This window comes from Simochromis diagramma, unplaced genomic scaffold (assembly GCF_900408965.1).
Source record: "Simochromis diagramma unplaced genomic scaffold, fSimDia1.1 OVJJ01000293.1, whole genome shotgun sequence".
Lineage (NCBI taxonomy): Eukaryota > Metazoa > Chordata > Actinopteri > Cichliformes > Cichlidae > Simochromis > Simochromis diagramma.
The window spans coordinates 6,802,370-6,818,810 of NW_024386801.1; the positions used below are offsets into that span (position 1 = coordinate 6,802,370).

The 16,441-nt window shown below is 40.8% G+C and overlaps 2 protein-coding genes across 3 annotated transcripts; both read right to left on the reverse strand.

Moving 5' to 3' along the window:
• Positions 1–4,510: 4,510 nt before the first annotated feature.
• On the reverse strand, positions 4,511–7,554 carry LOC120729666 (kxDL motif-containing protein 1-like). Of its 2 annotated transcripts, none has more exons than XM_040025428.1 (5): positions 7,420–7,554; positions 7,017–7,136; positions 6,743–6,895; positions 6,616–6,662; positions 4,511–5,544 (listed from the first exon to the last, which is right to left on the reverse strand). In XM_040025428.1, exons 2-5 carry the CDS (start codon positions 7,112–7,114, stop codon positions 5,288–5,290), a joined length of 555 nt encoding a protein of 184 aa, XP_039881362.1. In that variant the 5' UTR covers positions 7,115–7,136; positions 7,420–7,554; the 3' UTR covers positions 4,511–5,287. The 2 variants fall into 2 exon arrangements, with proteins under 2 accessions (XP_039881362.1, XP_039881361.1); XM_040025427.1 differs by lacking the exon at positions 7,420–7,554 and adding an exon at positions 7,289–7,366.
• A 1,735-nt stretch (positions 7,555–9,289) lies between these two features.
• LOC120729665 (SIN3-HDAC complex-associated factor-like) lies at positions 9,290–15,939 on the reverse strand. The gene is made up of 6 exons (XM_040025426.1): positions 15,784–15,939; positions 13,221–13,348; positions 12,986–13,085; positions 12,764–12,887; positions 12,326–12,476; positions 9,290–11,543 (listed from the first exon to the last, which is right to left on the reverse strand). Exons 2-6 carry the CDS (start codon positions 13,346–13,348, stop codon positions 11,213–11,215), a joined length of 834 nt encoding a protein of 277 aa, XP_039881360.1. The 5' UTR covers positions 15,784–15,939; the 3' UTR covers positions 9,290–11,212.
• Positions 15,940–16,441: the final 502 nt, after the last annotated feature.

Below are 16,441 nucleotides of genomic sequence, written 5' to 3' on the forward strand. Positions count from 1 at the left end.
GACGTTATGAGACGGTTGCTGTGTGACAATTCATTTTTTGTGAGAATTATTTAGCAATAACTACTAAAGAGCAGCTCCTACACAGTGTCTAGGTGTTGTGGCACTCTAGTGCCAGGCTAATTATGTGATTATTACATGATTATTACAAGACCCCCAATTGTGGATTACATAGCATCAGTCCTTCTCACCATGGAGACTTTAAGAGTGAATGTCTAGATTATCTGCAGTTATTAAAATGGTCTAACTGATCTTTTTAATACTATTCATGTTGTGCTGTGGTAGCCTTTTAACCTGCAGCTGCGGATTAGGAGGCCTCCAACTTTCTCCAGTGTTATTCACACACACACACACACATATATACTAGGGGTGCAACGATACTCGTATCGATATTGAACCGTTCGATACAGTGCTTTCGGTCGGTACGCATATGTATCGAACAATACAAAATTTGTAATTTATTTTATCAACTTTTCTTCTGACAATGCTGTCTGTGTTGAGCGCTCAGTGAATCTGCGTTCGACTACTCCGCCTAGGCTGCACTGTCAAGTGCAGATCCACTGAGCGTTCAACACAGACAGCATTGCCAGAAGGAAGAGCGCAGGGCAAGCTAGCGAGACAGAAGTTAAGCTCTCCTTGCAACATGGCAAATTGAACCTCCCCTACCCTCATTCAGATCTGGCGTTTGGAATTATTTTGGTTTTCATGTGACGTATGACCCTGAAGTCATGGACTAAAGTAAAACAGTATGTTGGATGTGCCACGCAATGCTCAATTACATGGGTGGGAACTAGTGTGTTATCGCAGTTAGCTCGTTAACGTGTTGGCTGTCTAGCCCCAGGCATGGGGCGATCAGGGGTAGTTCGTTAACGGAAGATTTGCCCTGTTGTGTGCGTTACCGTCAATTTCAAACGAGAAATTAACGCTGACAGCACTATTGGGAACACAACGAATAATGACTGCAACATTTACTCCGACATCATCCTAGTGCAAAGACAGTGGAAGCAACAAAAACACAAGTATCAAGCATGCAAAATGCCTAACAAACCTTACCCGAGTCATTTAGACAGCCATTAGCAACATGATTCTCCGTATGGGGACCTGATATGTTTAATATTGTGGCGAGCTCAGACAAGGTGGAGACGGAGGTGTCGTTTGGTCTTGCTCCCGTGAGCTAGCCAGGGAGCACAAGCCGTTTATTGACATCTGCAGAAGAACACTGCCGCTAGCTAACTGCTCAGCGCGACAACCGCACAGCAACAACAACAAACAACACCACCACAGGGCGCCCTCTGACCCCGAAAGGACACACCGTCGCAGCGAGAGGGCGTCACCCGTCACTATGGCAACATAAACAAAACATAACTGTACAAACAGAACCCTGAACAGCCCTGACCCGCTACAATATGCTGCTGAGAATATAGCCAGAAGAAGCGTATAGTATAGCTTTTATTTTGGAAAGAGCCATTTCTCTGTAATAAACTCTCTTTTCCAAAGATGAGTGATTCCTCAATCAGCTACAGGTGTTACCGCGCCAGATCCGCGGCCCCGAACCGTAGTAAGGAAACCTCTGGCAAGTTACTTGAAGGTTCCGTAACTGACTCGTAGCCGGCAACAGCTTACTATACAGGTCAACTCCGCTAGCAAAAAGATCGAAGGAGGCATAGGAAACTGCTTCACCGAACTTTATTTCTTCTCTAAGGCACGAACACCGCTTACAGTGGGCTGAAACAGTTTACTCACAGCGAGCATCGCCGACACAACTCTGGCTGTCGAGGGAGTTATTATATTCCTTTTATTTATTTTCTTTTCGTCTCTTCTGTAGCTAACCGTTACCTTTTCCCCTTCTCCGCTCTCTCTCTTCACACACACACACCAGGCAGTCCCCGCTACACACATCCCGAATACATTTTCCCATCAGGCTTCATCCTTAAAGGGCCATGCCTGTAACACAGGGCTTGCAAAATCGCTAGCCCGACGTCCCGGGGCTAGCGATTTTTCCAGTCGTACTACCAAAATCTATCTCTGCCCTGCCCATCGGGCTATTGTAGGAAGGAAAAATATATGTCAATGCTTTTGCATTCTTTCGGAAATGTAGCTGGGGTAATTATGTCATTGGCATCGGTGAGCCACTGTCAATATGTGACATATTGAAATCGCGTTTGAATTTGCGCTTGTTTTTTGCTTTCACTTTGCAAATGTCCAGGTGCCTTATTTTAGCGCACCGGCCGGTCACGACCGGCGGGGGAAAAGTCACTCGGGTCAGAACATGGGGTGCCACCATCATCCCACTTCTGACACCAATGTGGCGAGCTCAGACAACGAGGAGACGGAGGTGTCGTTTGGTCTTGCTTCCCGTGAGCTAGCCAGGGAGCACAGCCGTTTATTGACATCTGCAGAAGAACACTGCCGCTAGCTAACTGCTCAGCGCGGCAACCGCACAGCAACAACAACAACAACACACAAGGCGCCCTCTGACCCCGGAAGGACACACCGTTGCAGCGAGAGGGCGTCACCCGTCACTATGGCAACATAAACAAAACATAACTGTACAAACAGAACTCCGAACAGCCCTGACCCGCTACAATATGCTGCTGAGAATATAGCCCAGAAGAAGCGTATAGTATAGCTTTTATTTTGGAAAGAGCCATTTCTCTGTAATAAACTCTCTTTTCCAAAGATGAGTGATTCCTCAATCAGATACAGGGCTTGCAAAATCGCTAGAGAGCGACAGCACTGATTGGTGAGTGATGATAATTTGCGCACCAATTCCTCTGACATCGTCTTATTAATCGTTAGCTTACTATGCAAACATGACAAGTGAAATCTCCCGCAGCAAGCTTAAACATATGAGAGGTTGATCGTGCAGAGAATCGCTGACCGTTATGTGTGTGTGTGTAAAAGCAGCAGGATATATATTTTAGTTCTGCTGAGCCAAATAAGACAGGTCAGGGTGAAGAAGTGACAGCCAAAGAAAAGCTTACCACAAAACGGAAAAGTTATGACAAATCAGACTATAAGGCAAAAAGAAAGTGCAGCTTTATGGTTTCATGGACAAAAGAATTTCTGTGGCTGCAATATGACGAGCTATATAACCAGGGCTGCACATAAGTGGTCCGCAGGTGCGCATTCGCTGTCAAAAAAAAAAAAAAAAACCGCGCACAAGATATGAAGTTGCAACGCGTGTTTGCATACATAAGATTTTCTGGAGGAGGACAGACATTTGTTTAGAACTCTTAAAGATGTCGAAGAAGCAAGCTCCTTTAAGCAATTACTTTGGTGTTCCTCCACCTCCAAACAAATGTCAGAAGGAGTCCGAACCACAAAAGAAGCGCGTATTCTCGGAAAAGTGGTTGCAGGAGGTGAGCTGGCTTCAAACAAATGATGAACGCACAGAGATGTGGTGCGGAATGTGCCGTGAAAATCCCACTCTAGCGGACAAAAACAGTGCTTTTTATATGGACGCAAACGCGCGTTGCAACTTCTTATCTGGTGCGCGTCTTTTATTTTGACAGCGAATGCGCACATGCGGACCACTTATGTGCACCCGTGTAAATAACATAATGTTCTGCCAGGTGTGTTGTTGGTTTCCCTCGATTTCTGAGTCGACAAGCGCCTTTGTTACTGGGACCAGTCATTTTAAGAAAGGCCCCCATTAGAACCCATGAGAAATGCAAGAAATGCATTATTGCTCAGTCTGCAATATCTTTCCCAGAACAAACACCAATTGCAAATAACATACTAAAAATAAACCTGAAAAAATCTGTTTAGAACAGCGTACTATGTTGCAAAGAGTGAACTACCACTGGCAAAATTTAGCAGTCTTTGCAAACTTCAAAAAGCAATGGCCTAGATCTTGGTTCCACTTGTCTCTTACCCGTGACTTCAGTGGAAATTTCAAATTCAGGATCTGACACAGACTGATTCATGTCCTACACAGTTCTTACAAGTTCATAGAACTTTCTGTTCAATTAGAACCAAGTATTTGAGTTGATGATTGTAATTTTTATACAATGTTGTAATTTGTTTTTCAACAATTTTTTGATTAATGTTTTGTTTCCTTTATAATATTATACTTTAATGTATAATATTGTAAAGGAAACAAAACATCAATCAAAAAATTGCTCTCTTTTTTATTCGGGCTACTTACATTTATTTTGGGCTACCAAAAACTGAAGAGTCCCTGCCCGAAGGGCTACCAGGGATTTTGAAATTTTGAGAGCCCTGAGATATATTAATTTTTTAAATTACTTTTGTTTCAGCAACATTAAATTTAAAAACTGTACTTTTGAGTTAAAATATATATTTATAAGTTTAATAATGACAAATTAAAAAGGCAATGAACATTTTTTTGTATCGAAAAAATATCGAACCGTGACACCAAAGTATCGAACCGAACCGTGAATTTTGTGTATCGTTGCACCCCTAATATATACATATACATATACACACACACACACATATTTTAACATGGACAAAGATCCATTTTAAAAAGACACAATTACAATTCTCAATGGTGAAATTAGCATCAGGAGATTCCTTGTTATTAACATGTGAGAAGTTTAGTATACAAACTGAGTTTTGTTAATGAGGGCTCATACACTGTTCAGCAGAAAAATGCAATTTTATTCAAGTGTAAAATTGCAACAACTAAAACTCTCCAGCGCTTCCATAACCGTGTACCATTACTTATTTTAGCTTTAGCATCTTTGCTTTTCAAATTAATATTGTTATGTAGCAGTATAAAAAAATAAATATATTTAGTTTTACACTTTTAAACCAAATGATATCTGTAACTAGCAGTAGGACGCACTCATGAAGGTGCTGATAAACATACTTCCTGGTTTTATGGGAAATAAATTATATAGGGTTAACAGGAGACTGCTGAATAACAATGCTGCAACAAGTGCAATAAACATTTGCAAAAACTAACTACCAATATTCAGAGTGAGACTAGATTTTGTATCTGTTATTTATGTTGACATGATGAGAACTTCTTCGTACACACAGGCTTTTGCTCAGGTTTGCTGTATAGTTATACACATACAGATATACAGTGGTGTATTATACAAGTTCAAGTATTTTCTGCATTATTGTGGTGCTATGCTAGCACAACACAATTATGTATGGCAAAAAAAAAAAAAAAGCATGTTTCTCATTGACAGTGCAAAGCCACCTCAAAACATCAAACAAACAAATGACCGCAAACATTACAGTGGCAAGTGCACATGCAATTATACAACAAGTCTTCCTGAAAAAAAAAAGTTTAAAGTGACCCATTAACTGTTCGCTATTCTGCAGGGACTGAGTCAGGACCCTCGTCCTGCAGGACAGCTGTCTCTAGGAAGTCAGAGGTGGGCGTGTCAGGTGGCTCCTGAGAGAGCTCTTCAGAGCATCTGCTCACAGTGGGCGAGATCACATCTGGACTTGTGTCACATGACTCTGTGCTCTGCTCTGAGGTGGCTGTGGTAGTAGTTGTGGCAATGCTTGGGGGAACTGGGTCAAATTCATCGTCATCTTCCTCAGAAATGGGCGACTCATGGATGTCTGTCAGGAAAAATACATTGTTTAAAAATTCAATTTACAGTGCCGCGAAAACATATTTAGCTTCTTCCTGATTTCTTAGTTATTTGCATATTTGTTACACATGTTTAAGATCATTAAGCAAATTTTAATATTAGACCAAGATAATCCGACTAAGTACAAAATGCATGTTTGCCATCTAAACCTACCTGGTCCTGTGTGAATAAATAAACCTGATAAACGTATAAACTGTCACCCTTGGCAGCAAGAACTACAGTCAAGTGCTCTGTTAGTTTTACACCAAATAAAAAGGGACTGCAACCTTTTAAGTTTAACTTAAGTCTCATCAATCCTCAGATTATTTTCTTGATGTAAATATTTTTGTGAGAGAAGATGATTTGGAGTTTTCTTTTGGGTCAGCAGTGGTTTTAGCCTTGGAACTCTCCCATAGATGCCATTTTTCTCTAGTCACTTTCTTATTGTTGATTCATGAACACTGACTATAACTGATCTCAAATGTTGTCCTGGGGCCTTCTCTGATCTGCTGAATGAGTCGTTGATTTACTCTCAAGTAATTTTTGTAGGCCACTCTCTCCTGGGAAGGTTCACCATCGTTTTCTCCATTTGCAGATTTTGGTTCTCTTTGTGGTTCGCAGGAAATGGTTTGGTAACCTGAAATATCAGTCAACTGTGTTTCTCAGCTGTTTCTTTATATTGTGGCATGAGCTGCCGTTTTTTGAGATCTTTAAGCTTACCTCACTTTGTCAGGTTTAGTAATTTACTGATTCAACAATTCCAGCAGTAATCAGGCCACTAGTGAGGCTAATGAAAGTGAACTTAATCACAGTTAATTCAAGTTTCAAGGGGTGGGGAGAGGGAAGGGGTAATTAAATATCCACAGAGAGCCAGGTGAAATCGGATGGCTTTTTCCCCCCAATAAATGAAATCATCATTTAAAAACTGCATTTTGTATTTATTCTAATTATATTTGTGTAATATTACCATTTACTTGATAATCTGAAACATGGAAGTGTGAAATGTGAAAAAAAAGAAGAAAGAAATCAAGTTGTGATGAATAGAAATCAAACAACTCACTGCTGAAAGCTTCTGGATACTGCTTAGCTATCTTTCCTTTTAGTGTCCTGGAGAGGCAGAGAAAGCCTGTGATTAAAGGTGTATTTTTTTTTTTTTTTTTTGCATGGTGGGAGTAGTAGACACTAACCTGATCCTTCTAAAGATGCTGTCCAGATCTTTCTTCATCTCCACAAGAGTGCGAGTGTGGAGTAGGAAACGCTCGTTCATCTGCTGCAGGCGTACATTAGACAGCCCATTAAAGTTGATCAGCATTTCATTGGTTTTCTCAAAACGGTCGAGCCTGTTTTCACAACAGTTAACCAGAGAAACAGAAATCTTAATCTCAGACACAAATGAAACGACCCCAAACAGCAGACATAGTTTATATTTCATGGCACCACTGGGCTCAGTCTGGTACTCACATGTGTCTCTGAGCCTGGATGATGGCGTTAACATCCTCAGAGTTGACCATGCTCAGCATCCGATTGCAGAACACGTCAGATGCAGTGTGCTCCACCATGATGACGAGCAAGCCGAAAAAACTGCAATTGGAAACATTTATTCATAACTGCATGAGCCAAAATATCCAGAAATGTAAACACAGGCATTTAATCAACGAGAAAGAAATAAGCTAGATTTGTAAACGCTAATTAAATCAGAGACAGTCAACTCCAGCTGTGAATTGTTTATTCACCGCATGCTGTGCCGGTGTTTAACTGCCCTCCAGCTCCCTGTTAGCACCCCAAACCAACCACCGCAAGGTTAGTACGCTAGCTACCGAGCCGTAATAATAATAAATGCAACTACAAAGTTTACATTACTTACCTGAGCTCGGACGATGGCTATCTGTAGAGTTTGGACGACTACGCAGCAGATTAAGACTATATTTGACACCTGGCTGTGAGACAAAAACAACCCACTTCCATATGTTTTTCAAGTTCCTGTCACGAGACCAACGCTTCCGGTCTAAGGTTTTGTTTGTTTGTTTGTTTTCGTTGTTGTTTTTTCATTAGTTTTCGTTAATAAGCTATTTATATTCACTTATATAGTTTTCAGTGAATTAAAATTAAATCGATATGTTTAATTCTACTGAGCCACGTCATTGTGTTTTATTTCGTTTTTACGTGCCATTCTTCCGCAATTTTATGTTTTTTCCCTACTGAGCTAATATAATTCCAGCCAATTTCTTCTGTTTAACTGAGATCATTTTTGACTTTAGTGAAATGTCTTCTTTTGTCATTATAATGTTATTTTATTGAGCTGCTGTTCTTTATTTAAGGTACTTTCTGACAGAGTGTGTTTTGTTTTGGTCGCTGCAGAAGAGAAACTTATTAATTGCATAATTATTTGCAAGTCATGAACGGAAGCTTCAGTGACAATGAAATACACGACATATTTTGAGACCTGTCCGGGATATATCCCGCCTCTCGCCCGGTGACAGTTAGGATAGGCTGCAGCACAACTATGCAAGGAAAAACGGATGCATGCATGGAATATATTTAGAGTGTATATGACCTTTTCTGTTTAAGCCTTACAGTGAACTTGAAGAGCAGCAACATAATTAGCCTCATGTACATTTGAACTGCTATGTTTCTCTCTCTTTAAAAAATAGTGTAATAGTGTAATAGAATTGCTTTTGCTTCAGAACTGCTTTTGCTTCTGAACTGCTTCTTTGTGGCATAGATTCAGCAAGGTGCTTCAATCAGTTCTGAGATATTTTGGTTCAGATTGACATTATGGCATCACACAATTTCTGCAGATTTGCCAGCTGCAGATCCATGATGTGAATCTCCTGTTCTACCACATCCCAAAGATTTACTAGATCGTGATCTGATGCATGTGGAGGTCATTTGAGTACAATGAACTCTTTGTCATACTCAAGAAACCAGTCAAAGATTATTTGAATTTTGTGACTTGGTTTTGTGACATATCCTGTGGAAATCAGCCATTACATGTGTACACTGTGGTCATAAAGCAATGGACAGGTTTGGCAGCAATACCCGTGATGGCTGTGGTATTTAAATAGCACTCAATTGGTGGTAAGTGGCTCAAAGTGTGTTAAGGAAATAAGTCACCACAACACCAGCAGCCTGAATCTTTCATACAAGGCAGAATGGGTTCATGCTGTTTATGCCAAATTCTAACCTTACCACTCTCCACCATTACCACTGCAGCAAAACTAGAGCAAACATTTTTTCAAACTTTTTACTGTCAAGTTTTGGTGAGCCTCTGCAAATAGGCTGTTCTTAGCTGACAGGAGTGGCACACGTTGAGGTCTTCTGCTGCTGTGGCCCATCTGCTTTGGTGGTCAACATGTTATGCACTCAGAGATGCTCTACTGCATACTTTAATAGTAACGATGAGTGGTTATTTGAGTCACTGTTGCTTCCTATCAGCTCAAGGCAGTCTGACATTTTCACTCACTGGTTATTCTCTTTTTAAGATCATTATCTGTAAACCCTAGAGATGTTTGTGCGGGAAAATCCCAGCAGATCAGCTGAAATGTTCACACTGGTACGTAACATGGTGGGAAATGTGCTACATTTGCAATCTGGCTTGCTGATTAGAGATTTGCCTCAGTTAGACAGGTGTATATGTATAATGTAATTATGACATGCACTCCCATATTTAGAAGATAACGTCCCTCTTTCTCTCCCTTTCCGTCTTACACCAATAAATTCAGTCACTCCATACATCCAGAAAGCTCACAAAATTACTTTTTATTAAGGGAAAAGTAAAAAAAAAAGTACATGATGTATAAAAAATACAAAACCATTTTGTCTAACTTGTAAGTTAAGTAAATGCATAGCAACAATACATGCAAATCTAGAGTTATGTATCCTACTATTGTATCCTACTATTCTGTGACATTTTTAAGCTACAAGGTAAAAAGGGAGAAGTACAGTTTGGTTGCAATCTATCAGCTTTTTCAGTCTACATGATAAAAATCCAAAGTGATGATACAGAATAAGTTAGGTTGCACGCAACTCAACCGATGAGCAAATAAATATTTAACAACATTTCACAAATATTGACAACCAGTAATTGAATGCAATGTTAACCAAAGCCTGCGTGAGAATAACATTCGACTTCTGATGAATAAAACCGTACTATGAGTAAGCTAAAGATGAAAAGAATTCACTTCTCTAAGTAAGGATACAAATAAATATGAAATAAATAAATAATGAAACCTATATAAAGAGTCATATGACTCATCCAACCCCTTATGTACATAACACACCCGCTGCTCCTGACTACAACATCACATGTATGAAATTTCATATTAGTGTTATTTTTAAAACATACATATAAATGACCTCGGACAAGCACAAGTGTCCATAGAAAACCTGCATTGATTTGACATTGGGTGAATTTCAATGTGCTTTGGCTTTCATTTGATAAATAAAGTAATATTAGGCAATATATCACAACACATTTGTGGTATATAAGAGGCAATGGCATAGAATTTTAGCTTGTATAAAGTCTTTTACCGTATACTGACCCGGGAATGATGGAAATCACTGATATTGATATTGCTAAAATGACTGATAGACCGATTTTTGTGTTTTGCTGTTGTATTGTGTGGTATTATTATGCAAAGACACTTTTATTTGTATTTTTTTTTTACATATAAAAATAAGTTAAAACTTCAGAAAAATGGATCCAAAAAAATAAAAGTAAGATTTACAATTTTTTATAAGGCCATGCAATTTTTAGAAGACTCATACATCAGATCAGTCGGTCTTTTGGATGAGTGGGCTTGCCATTCATGCAAAAATGCACTGTGTGTGTTGCTGAGGCCACAATAAATATTTGTACTGTCCCTTTTTGTTCCTTAATACCAATGCAGATTTAACACTAGCGCTGTCTGTAACACATAATTAAGGCTGGTGTATTTGCTGTTGAAGCTGTGAATAGGCCTTATTCAAATGGGACCCATACGTATTTACACACAGAAACGCTAATCCAGTCTAAAAACCACAAACTCTTTGTTAGGAGGGGATGTTGTCGTGAGCAGACAGAAAAACAGAGGGTTACTGTACAGGTCTGTGCTCCATCAGTGTAAAGTGTCATTCATTCCAAAACGGGAGATATCCACCATTTAAAAAAAAAAAAAAAAAACCCAAACAAACCCAGATATCAACTCTGAACAAAGAAACCAAAATTAATTAACCTCATTATATTAGTCATCTTAACATATATGCTTATAAAACATCTTCACTGAGATGGGTTCAGCTGTGTTTGAGAGCTTAAAGTAGCACCTTTTTTTCTGTAAATAAGTGGATGTATTGCGTTTTGGAATAAAATCTGATAAAAATGTACCAGCAAAGTGGAGCTCCAGCATTTCAAAGTAGATCAATTACACCGAGTATGATGGTCCATCGTCGGGATGGCAAAAATATTAAATACAAAGTAAAGACAGACAACGGAGAAACACAACAGTCCATAAGTTATCATTTAAATGCAATCAACAATCCTCATTATGGAGAAAGGATTTTTCAGCTGCTTTGTAACTGAAGGCAATCTGAGGCCACTTTTTTCTATAAGTGCTTGAGAGAAAAAAAACAGCACCTCAAGATTTCTTCAGAGATGTGTGTGTGTGTGTGGGGGGGTGACTTTACCACCCTTCCTCCCCCACCACCTCACTCCTGACTGGTGGCGATGCAACATGCAGCTGAGCAGACTCTGCACTTTCACCACAAGTTGCCATCTCCTTCACTTCCTCTCCCATCTGGGATTTTTCCACACACACCCGACCTTCCTCTGCCTCCACCTCTTCTTCCTCGTCCTCCTCCTCCTCTTCCTCCTCCTCCTGCTGCTGTTGTTGCTTCTGCTGCTGTTGTTGTTGTTGTTGTCGTTTGTTGCGGCAGCACGGTTTGAACAGGTGGGGGTCGATGAGCACCTCCCCAAAGCGCCCCTTGTAGATTATTCCACAGCACACCTTTTGCCTGCACAGAGCATGAAATGAGACAGAAACCATTATGGCTCTGTGTGTTTACTGTTATTTAATTGCATTAAAATGCATTCAGTGTTGAATCTGGGTTATCCTGGATTAGCATGGCACTTCATGTGTTAAAGGTAGTATTGAGTATTTGACAGAAATGAATGCATTTTCCTGTTGTTTCTCTGTCTGACAAACAAAAAGATGTGCATTAGGCTTAATATATAAAACATCAGGCACCACAAAAAATGCTCTAAGAAAAATGAAATTTTTAAAAATGTATTGAAAAACAAGTCAAAGATCAAAAGTCAGTTATTAAATCTATTTTAAAAAGGCAACATTTTAGTTTTTTTTTGTAAAATATATTTTCATGCTTTGATAGATTACTGGTCTCAAGCAAGTTTCAAAATCTCTACAAACTTTGCCAATAAAACATTACAGATTGTCTGGAAGGTAAAAGTAAACTCAAATCCTAAATACATTTATAACAAACCTGGAAAATTGTCACTAAAAATAAATGCAACTATTAGTTAATGACCCAAAACGAACAAACAAAAATTATTTACATACAGTAATAAGCAAGTAACAGTTAGTAATATTAAGCTAAATACATAAAGAAATCCCTTTAATGTCACTGTAATCCAGCAGGGTGGGGCATCGGTGGGAGTTTCACCTGTATATGTAAAGCAGGCGAAGGCTTGAAGGTTTATATACAGTTAAACCACTTGTAGTAGATTATTCTAAAAATTAAACCTGTAGATTAAAGAAGTGCTTCACTGTCCGCCTTACCTCTTCCAGTATGTTAGGTCCAGAAATGAGAAAACGGGGGAGCGGCTGGATCCTGGGCTGAGCTCTGTGTCGGACCCCTCGTCTGACAGGTTGCTGTAGCTGGGAGACTGAGCAGGGGAGGCACTGGAGGTGGTGCTATGGGCATCTGAGTCTAGAGGACAGAATAGGACAAATAATATATATATATGTATATTTTTTTTAAAACCTGAAAAAATCTGAATGAAGTAACAGGAGTGCTACTACAATCCATTAACCCAGTGCGCCTGGAAAGGAAAGGTAAAGTAAAACTGAAATGTTGTGGTACAAACAGATGTGTGCTGGTGTATTTTTAATGTCCCGATCCCACAGAAATAAACACCTTTCCAAACCTACCTTTTTTTAGCCATTATTTTGTCATGACTTTACCATTTTCCTCAAATATACATCATAATTACTTACTGTGTCTTTTCAGCTCTTTCTGAAGCCTGTTGATCTGGCTTGGCCGTGCTTTCTTGGAGATGGGCTTTATTTTCTTGGGCCTGGAAGTTAACTTTAAGCTGGGACCTCCTCTGGCATCAACAACCTGGATGAGGGACAGGAAACCGGACGAATTTGTATAATTTGGGTTTTATCATCACCATAAAGTGATAGGCCGGTCATGCTGTCAGCACTGAAACTCACATGGTTCCAGTTCTTCTTGGTTCCCACAGGGAGTTTTTTCCACCGTTTCACAAGGAGCACGCAGGCATTACAGATTTCTCCAGACCGGCTTTCGCTCAGTCTGGAAGACAATTTCAGTTTGTGATGAGGAGGAAAAAATGGAAAATCTTTAGCATCAATATGACATGCACAGCCTAAAAACCATGACAGGTATGGTTTGCCTGCAGCCCCGCACATGCTCAGGTGTATCTCTTACCCAAAGCAACTCCTGAAGTCTTTCTCATAGCGCTTGCTGTCTGTGAAACGAGAGCTTGACGACTTTGCACGGCAGATGCAGCAGCCGTCCAAACTCCTGTACATTTTAGGCTTGTGAAAGCCAAACATCTGCATTCAGGGGAGAAAAAAAGGGGGGTTAAATGTTTACATATGATCAGTGTGCACCGAGTGTTTACTGCTGCAGCAGCAGGAGGAGGTGGGGGTGGAGGAGAATACTCCCTTCACCCCTACATTTGCAGTGCAGGTCAGAGGTGAAGCACAAATTTCAGTTAAGTCTGCAGTGAGCGGACAAAAATGTGTTTAATCGCCAACAATGTTCACGGAAAGCAGTTTTGCTGGAGCATCTCTCCGCTTTGACCCACATGGAAGGAGAGACAGAGTGGAGGAAGTAGGTCAACAGTCAGACAGCGTGTCAGACAGATAATGTCACCATGCTGCGCTCACAGGATTCACGCTTCGTTTTGGAAACCCAAAATAAGATTTTACGCACGCAATCAGTGCGAGCCTCCGGGTCGCACAAGATGCGTTATTCGTCACGAGGTGGAAAGACAAACTGCAAAATGTGTACCGCGTTACTAGAGAAATGCCAGTAAAATATTATACATCACTGCGTCCGGGGGAAATTACTCGAAATGTAATAAGCGTGCACAGGAATTATGATTTATGTTGCTAGGCAAAATTTAATCTCTACGGCACATGTAGACCTGAACTGCGGCAAAAACTGTGAGCCGCGCCCCCCAGACTGGGCTTTTTTTTCCTCTTGCCATCAGTCCTCGGGGTCTTCTGACAGTGCGGTGCCATAGAGAGTAAAAAAGAGCAGGAAAATGGCGAAGAACTCTCACTCTGCATGATTAAATCAGATACTAGATATTGGGCATTTCTGTGGAGAGGTCAGTTTAAAAAGCAACACAAGCCGACATGAAGTAAGTTGCATTGAGAAAGGAATACCAACTCTGGCACTTATTCTCACCTGTGACACAGCTAATATATTAACTGTGGGGGGAAAATGGGCTATACCTTAATTTATAAACGATTTCGCGTGGTATAGTTCCTATATAACAACAGAAGAGACTCAATAGCACTTTACTGTTGCGCAGTTTTATTTGTAGTGAAGTGCAAACATTGTTTTTCTATACTAAAGTCCTTTTAAACAAGACGTGCACCTAACTTGCACTTCGAAAGCTAAGAAAGCAGCATTCATTCAAAAAAGAAAATGTAACCAAGCAATTTAAATAATAAAACTAAATAATAAAGGGTAGAAACTAATTTGTTTCTACCCTTCGCGTGCCTCATCTGTAAATTACAGACGATCTCTGCAGCAAAATACAGTACGTGACGCAACTCAACATGGCAACACACTTCAAAGGCGGAGGCAATGTGGCGAAGGGGGTGTGATGCGATTTTCCGCAAAAACTGCAACATTTAAAACAAACGCTAAAAAGAAAGAAAAATCACCGCGAAAAGCTGCCGAACTCGCACGAATAACACCCTCGCCTTTCAGAATAAAAGAAGACACCGAGCAATGTCCTCTTTTTCATCGAGAGAAAAGTGCAAGTCGCCAATTTTCACCGCCCACTCCGCCAGCGAGGAAGCATGGCATGCCACACGACCTGCTTCATGCGCACCCATTTTATGATGATCATCCTCCGCTTCCACGATGCCGAGTTTATACCTCAACTTTATGCTAAGGGATAAACTCGGACTAACGTGTTTCGAGAGCACAAAAAATAACAAATAAAATCGGCGGGCTTGGTGTTAAAGGGGAGCTGCTCTGAAATAAATGTGTAATTTGATCTTTACTCTTTGTTATTCCAGAGCCGCGTCACTGCAACAATCCACAATCGGCTACATGTGCGGCAAGTTCAAAGCGGCGGCTCTCGGAAAGTCGCTTTTCTCTCCGGTTTCTCCCACAAACCACATTTTTTTATCCAGCTTGGCTTTCCTGCTTTGGTTGGGGATTACTTTGCGCTCGCGGGAGCGGTTTTGTTGACAGCGGTGGCCGCGTGCTGAGACGCATCTCCGCTCCGGGTGGGCGTGAGAGGTTCAACTTGGCTTGTCTAGCAGACAGAAAATGTGCGGCACACTGCATCCACGCTTGTCTCCTTCTGTACAAGAACACATTTGCAGCCCAGACGCTCACATTAACCCACTTTACCACGTTTACATTACCGATAAATTGTCGCCGAAATGCGCCGAGCCAACCCATAATAATAACAGCAGGAGCACGAGCACCAGCAGCCATCCCCCCCTGCTCCTCTTCGTGCCCGCACGTGAAAGCCCCTTCAAACGCATTTTAAACGCACATTTGCGCTTTTCCCGCTTTCCTCCCACTTTGCCCGGTTAGTTTCGTTGTTTCTAAGGTGACCTACAAATACCGCTGACCACCAAGTCGGGTCCGCGCAGCAGGCCTTAAAAATAAAAAAAGAGCAATTGTTCGTGAGACATCTCGAAGCTTGTTTCTGAATTACGGCCCTGAAAAGCGCGGCGAACACTTTTAAAAGGCTTTTTAAAGACGAGGCCAGACGAACACAGACAATCGTTACCTTTCTGCGAGTTGTGTGGAGCTGATCCAAAGTAATAACAGTCCGAATACCGCGTCGTTGCGCTGTGACTTATGAACATCTACCCTCATCGGTAACCCGCTCTCTTGTTGATGTCTGCGCTTGTGGACGGGACTAGAGTTGTGGACTATTGTGCGCATGCGTGGTATCCACACCTCCATTTCAGAGTAGAGACGAGGTCTTTTTTTTTTCTTTTTCTTCAATCAAACTATTTACATAAACGACGTATGACGTATGCGTGCGTCTGCATTCTACTGGCCTTATAAGGATGGGAACATTGCGCGGGAACAGGGGGCTCGGCCCCGGTTGCTATGGCACATTGGAGAATGTAAGCAAGGGGGCGGCGCCTGTTGTTTTACTACAGGACGCCAGATGGCTCGTCTGGAGGCCTACGGTTTTTCAGGGGGCTTGGCGTCTTGCACGGCAATGGGGCTTTTTGTTGATTTAAACGGATCAGATTAGTAGTAAATAAAAGGTGGGTGAACGTAAGTCTCCATCCAGTGGTCAGTTTAAGGCTAACAGCAATGCAGAAATTAAAAAAATATATATATTAGCGCCTTGAGTATTAAAAAAAAAAAAAAAAAAAAAAAAAAAAAAAAATCACAGTTGTATTTTTGTTTTTACATTTACCAAGTTTATA

Coding starts and splice junctions, on each gene's coding strand:
- LOC120729666 (XM_040025427.1), bottom strand. Junction 6,896..7,016: donor ATCCAGGCTCAGAGACACAT/GTGAGTACCAGA, acceptor TTGTGAAAACAG/GCTCGACCGTTTTGAGAAAA. Junction 6,663..6,742: donor AGCATCTTTAGAAGGATCAG/GTTAGTGTCTAC, acceptor CTGCCTCTCCAG/GACACTAAAAGGAAAGATAG.
- LOC120729665 (XM_040025426.1), bottom strand. CDS start 13,348: ATGTTTGGCTTTCACAAGCCTAAAATGTACAGGAGTTTGGACGGCTGC. Junction 12,888..12,985: donor CCAAGAAGAACTGGAACCAT/GTGAGTTTCAGT, acceptor TCCCTCATCCAG/GTTGTTGATGCCAGAGGAGG. Junction 12,477..12,763: donor GAAAGAGCTGAAAAGACACA/GTAAGTAATTAT, acceptor TCTGTCCTCTAG/ACTCAGATGCCCATAGCACC.